This window comes from Heliangelus exortis, chromosome 1 (assembly GCF_036169615.1).
Source record: "Heliangelus exortis chromosome 1, bHelExo1.hap1, whole genome shotgun sequence".
Lineage (NCBI taxonomy): Eukaryota > Metazoa > Chordata > Aves > Apodiformes > Trochilidae > Heliangelus > Heliangelus exortis.
In genome coordinates, this window is record NC_092422.1 from 119,559,496 (window position 1) to 119,566,289 (window position 6,794).

A 6,794-nucleotide genomic window follows, 5' to 3' on the forward strand; every position below is an offset into this window, starting at 1 on the left:
GCCTAGGAGTAAAAGCACAAGTGGAGAGGTGAAATACTGCTGACTAAAGCTGATAGTAACAGAGAGGGACATAGAAAGACATATTTCAGTCCTTTTAGGCCTATTAATTCTCTGTTCTTGTCTCACTGCAGCTATCAGCCAGGAGGCAGTAGTGATGAATGACTTGTGATTTGAGATATTTTCATCACAGCATTATTAATAGTTATAATGTTAATATACACACAGAGACATTAAACATTTATGGCAAAATAGGTTCATGAACCAATTGTAGGCATGGAAGCAAATGTATTGTTTACTCTATTATCTAACTAATATAGGAGATATAGCTTCCTTGTTGAGAGGAGAAAGGACAACCTAGGCCCTCACCAATAGCCCAAAAAAAAGAGGAGATGGAGACAACAATAAAGAAGCTGGAAGGATCTCTCCATTTACTGCAGTCTAAAGGGGTTTAATCCAACTCTCTGCTCACATGTGCCCTTCAGTATTTATCTGTCATGGCATGAATTCCTGTTGGCTCTCCTTAAATTGCTGGAGGACAGAGGGGTGTGAAATAGCTATAGCTGCTGGCTGCAGGTATAATTGCTCACTGTAGAAAGATGCCAGTTTTGCAGTTTCCTGGGTAGCACATATGCAAGTCTCTGGCAACTGACCTGACATGAGGAAAAAAAGCTGCTGCCAACAGCAAAGTGAGTATAATTTAGTTATACTGTTGTCTCTCTTTTTTTTTTTTAATCATCACTTCATGCGTATCCTTCCCCATATCAACTATTTTTTCTTAAAATTCTGCAGATGTGTCACAGCTTTCTTCAGACTCTCCTGCCACCCTTAGATGCAAGAAACTGCACAAAGCACTGAGCCTTCCAGAGCTGCAGGAGGAGAGCTTCAGGTCTGGCCAAGTCTTTATACAGCTTGTTGAGTAATTGTGCCTGTGGCCAACAGCCCACTGATGTCCCCAGAAGCTCTGCCTATTTGTTGGGGTATTTTTTGAGGGGCTTGAGGGCTGCCCTATACTAACTCAGCTAGAAGGGACTGCTGACACCTCCCCACCCCCAAATTCCATCAGCAATGTCAACCCTGCTGCCAGACAGCAGGAGATAACATGGTAATCAGCAAACAGACACTGCTGTGCCCATTTTGTTTAGTAGAGTAGATTTGGCTGCCCTGGGTGCTGCAGACATGGGAACTGTCTCAGCCTACATGGCATGGGGAGTGCGAGAGGAGCCAGACCTGACAGAGGGAGCCTGGAGACTTTGTGCCCTCCACTTAGATGCCTTTACCTTGCTGCTGACAGGAGCAAAGTCTTCGGTCAACGTCACGATCCGGAATTTCACTGAAGAGAAAAAATCGAGCAGAGCACATTTAGAGGCACAGAGTGCATTCGGAGACAGACTTACCCTGCACCTACCTCACTGTGAAATCCACACAGCTCCCCACACAGCACTGCTGGCAGCCCCATGTCTGCCCTGCAGCCCATCCTACACACATCACCCTCCCCTTCCCTCCACCTTGTGCAGCCCTGCTCACCAACTTTTCCCCCAAACACATAGCAGCAGCACAGCAGCCAGACTCACAATTTAGGGTCTTTCCCATGGGCTACACTCAGAGTTACCTCAGCTGCAGTGTAAGCTGACCAGTCCTACCTCGACCTGGCTGAGAAGACCTCATTCAGGTCTGCTCTCTCTTCCAAGCCAACTCTGGTCCTGGAGTGCATGAAACCAACCCTTCCAGTCCCTTCCCTCCCCTAAAACATGGTGCATGGATAAATCACTCCATGATGAGCATGAGATAGCTACCTCCTCATCCTCATAGAGGCTGCATGGCACAAAGCACTCAGCTGTTCACTCATAGGAAACCGGGGAAAAAGTCCAGGCAGATCAAGGCAGGAGAACTGTCAGGGTGCTCCATGCAGTACTTACCTGTCTGTCCCGGGTTATAGACAGGTTTATCCATCTGAATGAAGGTTCCTGTGCCAGCCCTGTGGATCAGGACTTTCTTCTCTTCGTTTACACTGAAGTAGTGGCCATTGGAGATACGGAGGTGGACAGTGCCAACTTCCTGGTTGCCTGCAGGTTGAGGGACCTAAGACACAAAAGAGGACCCATCAGGTTAGCAGGCAGTAGGAGAGGACAAGAAGGCAGCAGAGCAATGCTCTTCTCACTCCTGCTGCACTCTGAGATCAGCCTCTTCTCCATCTTACTCTGAAGGCCAGCACAGGGTGTCCCCTCAGTGGCTGAGGGCTGTGCCATGGAAGCACAGGTGACAATGCCTTTGCACTTGGGTCAGATCTTGGACAAAAGGAAAAGGGACCCTGTTCCGGCAAAGAAATTGCCTGGCCCTTCAACAGGACCACTGTTAAAACCTGCATGAAGCAAGATGGAGAAGACTTTAACCAAAGGAAGAAAAGATCTATGTTGAAGAGAAATATGTTTCCTAGAGTGTGTGGGTCATGGAGGCTGAAATCCACTCACAGTTACCAGTGCAAACCAAGAAAATAAGGTTCATGAGCTTGGAAGATTGGAAAGATTTGTGCTGAACTTGTGTGCACAACCTCCTGTGTCTTTCCTAATCCTCCAGGACATTTTCCAGCCCCTAAGGAGAAGCTTGAAGGGAAGCAGACATGACAGAAGGTTGTCTGAGATAAAAGGTCTACCTATTTCTTCATCATGATTCACAAACAACACCCTGTGAGAATGCTTCCTTCTCAGAGGGAAGAACGAGCTTCACAGCTGTGTGTTTCAGAGCAACACCATCCTCCTCAGTCCTTTGCTGCCTGGCCAAGCAGCCTTCCTTTGGTGTACCATTAAGGTGGACTGTGAGATAATCAGCAGGAAAGGTACCATGGTGACAGACAACGGCAGGAAACAAGGACATCAGGCTCCCACTAAAAACTTCCTGACTTTGCATTCACTCCTTTCCATTCCCTCTCTCCTCCTGTTTTATCCTCATTCTCTATTTCTCTGGTGACAGGAGTCACAAGCAAAAAGAATGTACTGGGAGGTGCCAGCTGGAGGTCCCTGCCAAGAATGATCCTGACCTGAAATTTGGAGCATTCAAAGATCCAGTTGTTCCGGACAACCTTGCGGTACAGGCTGAGGTTGCCAGACGGAAGCACAAGAGTTAGGGCCACACGAATAGGCTTCTCCACCCCACGGAGGTCCAAACACACTCTCTGGGAAGAGGGATAGGGCAGTGCAGCTGGAACGATGATCAGGTACCTCCTGCAGTGGGGAAACAAGACATTACATCCTGGGAATAGTCTCACCCACTCTGTGGTCTAAGGAAGCAGAAGGATGGTTTAACACCCCTCTAGGGGCAGGATATGCTGCTCTGCTGGAGCCAAAGGGATAGGTTAAAATGAGAGACTGGGCTTCTCACAGGGGTAATGGAAGTTATATAGTTAATTTCAGATAAACACGAGAGAAATGCTTTCAGGTGGCCTCAGATTACACTGGTGTGTACATGGTTCTGGAGGATGCTACAGGAGTACAGAGAAGCAATATGCAGTAGAGACCATCTCTGCTTTTACAAAGGAAATAATTTTAAGGTGTTGCCAGTACACATGGAAAACACAACTGTCCAGCCCCTCAATAGAAAAGGGTTTGCCTTTCTTTCTTTCTTTGAGGCTGCTTCTCAACTGCCTTGGCAGCAGACTGATTCTTCCTTAATCATTTCTAGCCCTGCAGCCCTTTTCACCTTTCCCTTCAGCCTTCCTCAGACTGCAGTCTTTCACTCCTCTTGTTCCCACTGTTGGTCCTCACCTATCTCTTGTACTGTAGTAATACCTGTGAGAAACATTCCTATGTTCAGGAGTATTTCATGTTCAAAACAAGGCTTGTGGCATTTCCCGTGTCTACTTCTTCCAAGAGATGACTGGCAGGGTCCCACACTCTCTCCCTGCTACCCTGGCCCCTTCCTCAGTATCACAGCTATCAGTCACCAAATTTTTAAATGGCACTTACGGTTGTGCCACTATCCCCAGGACAAAGAACAGGCTGCTTAGGAAGAAGGGAGTCCACATTGTCATGGGAGATGCCCAGACAGGTTGATTCCTCCAGAGGACCAGTCGGGAGAGAAGGTAGGGTGCAGGTTCTCTCCTTCCAAGGTCTCCAGGCCACCTGCTGTTGTTGCTGTTTCTCCCAGGAAGCAGTCAAGAAGCCCCAGAGTTTCTTTCTTTCTGCCTCATTCCTGTGTTTATAGTGCTGCTGGCACAGGGTTGTACCATTCAGGAAGTTCCCCAGCCAATCCAAGTCTTTTTGGACTCCAGCCTCTCCACTTTTCTACTCCCCTGTGGATTAGACCAGCCTCATACAGAAAAATTGGCTTTTTATTTTGCAGCCTGTTTCCTGGTCACTGGGCTGACCCTGCTCCCTGTACCAGTTGCAACCCCAGCCTCATTGTTTTGTCTCCAACTGGATTGTCTTGCGACCCCTTGGCATGTGCACTCAGCTGGAGCTTACAGAGAACTCCTGTGGTCATGCTGTTCCCAAGCTTTCTGAGTCTGCAGCTCCCAAGACAGGTCTCAGTCTGGAACTGGAGACCAGGCTTTGTACACAGTAAGTATATAAGCACAGTGCTCTGCTCCTTCAAAAAGTGCTGCCTTAGCCAGGAGGGGACCACAGAGAGCAGGCAGAGCTCTCATCTTATCTCTGCCCCACAGGTATTTCAGCTTGAAGATGGAATCACAACTGTGGTTTACTCCAGATATATCACACAGTTCTCTGTGGGCTCCCCTAAGGGCCTTCCACATACACTCCTTGGTACAAATGAGGGTTAACCATCAGTCAGGGAGGCCAAACACTGCATGGCTGGAGTCCTGCATGGCCAGAGGGTTTTCTCAAGCTGCCAAGAGACTGTGGCTCTTACCCTAGAGCCACTCCACCTAGTTTGGGAGTTTCTTCACACATGCAAACTTTATACCTTAGTCTATTGATTATACTGAGCACCTTATTATATTTGAAAACAAAATCTGGTTCTACTACTTATTCTTAAAATAAGGAAGTTCTTCTACTTCAGTGGAAGTAGTTCATATCCAAATGCATCACTAGTTTATCCTCCAGTACCAAACTGAGCTGTTAAAATCATAGGGCCTAGTAAGTAATATTTTCCTTTTCTTTAGGAAAGACTGATGCATACCAAGGAAGTGAGGGTTTGGGGCTTGCTTTTACCCACACACAGTGAAGGGGCAGATACAAATCCTTTCTCTTCTTTTTGCGCCTACACCTGGGCTTTGTTTGACTCAGAACTGCTAGTGCCAACAGCTGAAGAAAAAAAAAGGTGTAAATGCAGCTGGATAAACAAGGGAACAGGAACCAGAGCAAGGCCATGAATCACTCTCTGACACTCAGCTGCCCTTCATTTCTTTCCATGGGTATCAAAAGGTACAGGCAGTGCCTGCTGAACAATCCCTTCTGGGATTTGTTTGTTCACGGCAGATCCACAACAGTTCCAGGGAACAGCCAGATTCCTCATAAATGCACAGGGGCTCACAAAGGCAAAGCTATTGAGGGTCCTGGCTCCTACTGACTTGAGCAGCTCTTTTGTAAGAGTGAACATCTGAACACCTCTGAAGTTCTGGACTTAGCACTAAGGGGAAGCCTATATCCTGAGCAATCAACCCAATCCAGCTCCCAGGCAATGAAAGAGAGTGAAATAGATGTTGGAACAGCAAAAACAAAGTCACGGGTTTGGTGTGCATGATTCCTCTGTTCAGCCCCACCTCTATCTCCCGTGACTGCCATGGTGATGAGCTGCTGCTGGTGACCAAGAAGCACTTGGGAAGCAAGCACATCTTAGGAGGACTCTGAACTCCCTGGAACTCATGGCAAAGCACACTGTACCTGGCTGCTGTCTTGTGTTGAGATCCTTTGCCCAGCCCATAGACCCCTTGATCACTTGTTCCAGGGATGGGCAAGAGGCACACAGGGAGCTGAGGCTGGATTTTTGTCCCTGGAGGGAGAGAGACCGCTGTGCCCATGCAGTGGAGCTAATCACAAGCTGGATGGAAGCACACAAGACTCCAGGCTGAAGCACTGCAACCTCTCAGTTCTGCAAAGAATGAATGAATGGCTGTGATGTTTGACACTTTTTTCTCTGAGCAGAGGGAAAAGTTTAGGCCACAGAAAAATCGATGTGTTTTGTACAAAAGTGGATTTTTTCCTATCTTCAAATTGTCCTGGAAGACAGCCATTTCCCTCCAAATGCTTTCAAGTAGCCAGATACCATGAGTGTCCACACCTCAAGAAAGAACATTTTGAAGGACTGGGAAGAGATGTTAAGTAAGTGGGCACAGAAATTGCAATAGATATTGAGACAAAAAATGTAGTTACATGCAATTTTTACACAGAGTGCATGTATACATGCATGAGTGGGGTTTTTTGTGTGTGAATTCTTCCTGCAATAATGGGCTCATGCATGAGCCTGAGCCTGAGCCTAACCTTCCAGGGGTAAGCAAGGAGAAAGTAGCACTGCAGCAGATGCTTTCCCAATAAACCTTCTCCATTCCAGGGCCTGGTAACACAGCTGTTGCCTGTGCTTTGTGAACACTGCAAAACTGATAATAAGAATACGGTGGCATTGGTAGTGAGAAGTGGGGTCCCATCCTCTCTGCAAAAGCCCAAGCTCTAGCTAATGGTGCTCTCTGAGTACCAGTACCAGCTCCAGTTCTGCTTTTTGATAGCAGCAAGGACAGACATGATCAGAGCCAGTGAGGGAGAGGATACGTTTGCAAAGAAAGCTGCAGTATCTGCAAAGTTGTTTCTAAATAGTTTCAGTGAAAGCAGTATTCTGGCAAAAAA

General features: G+C 47.2%; 1 protein-coding gene across 1 annotated transcript in view; it reads right to left on the reverse strand.

Moving 5' to 3' along the window:
- LOC139804655 (alpha-2-macroglobulin-like protein 1) overlaps nt 1-4,197 on the reverse strand; it is a 27,564-nt gene extending 23,367 nt beyond the window's left edge. Inside the window, exons 1-4 of the mRNA XM_071762118.1 lie at nt 3,960-4,197; nt 3,035-3,218; nt 1,917-2,079; nt 1,278-1,330 (exon numbers count right to left, since the gene is read on the reverse strand). Coding sequence (XP_071618219.1) covers nt 1,278-1,330; nt 1,917-2,079; nt 3,035-3,218; nt 3,960-4,024 — 465 coding nt within the window. The 5' untranslated portion in view covers nt 4,025-4,197. The remainder of the gene's footprint in view (nt 1-1,277; nt 1,331-1,916; nt 2,080-3,034; nt 3,219-3,959) is intronic.
- Nucleotides 4,198-6,794: the final 2,597 nt, after the last annotated feature.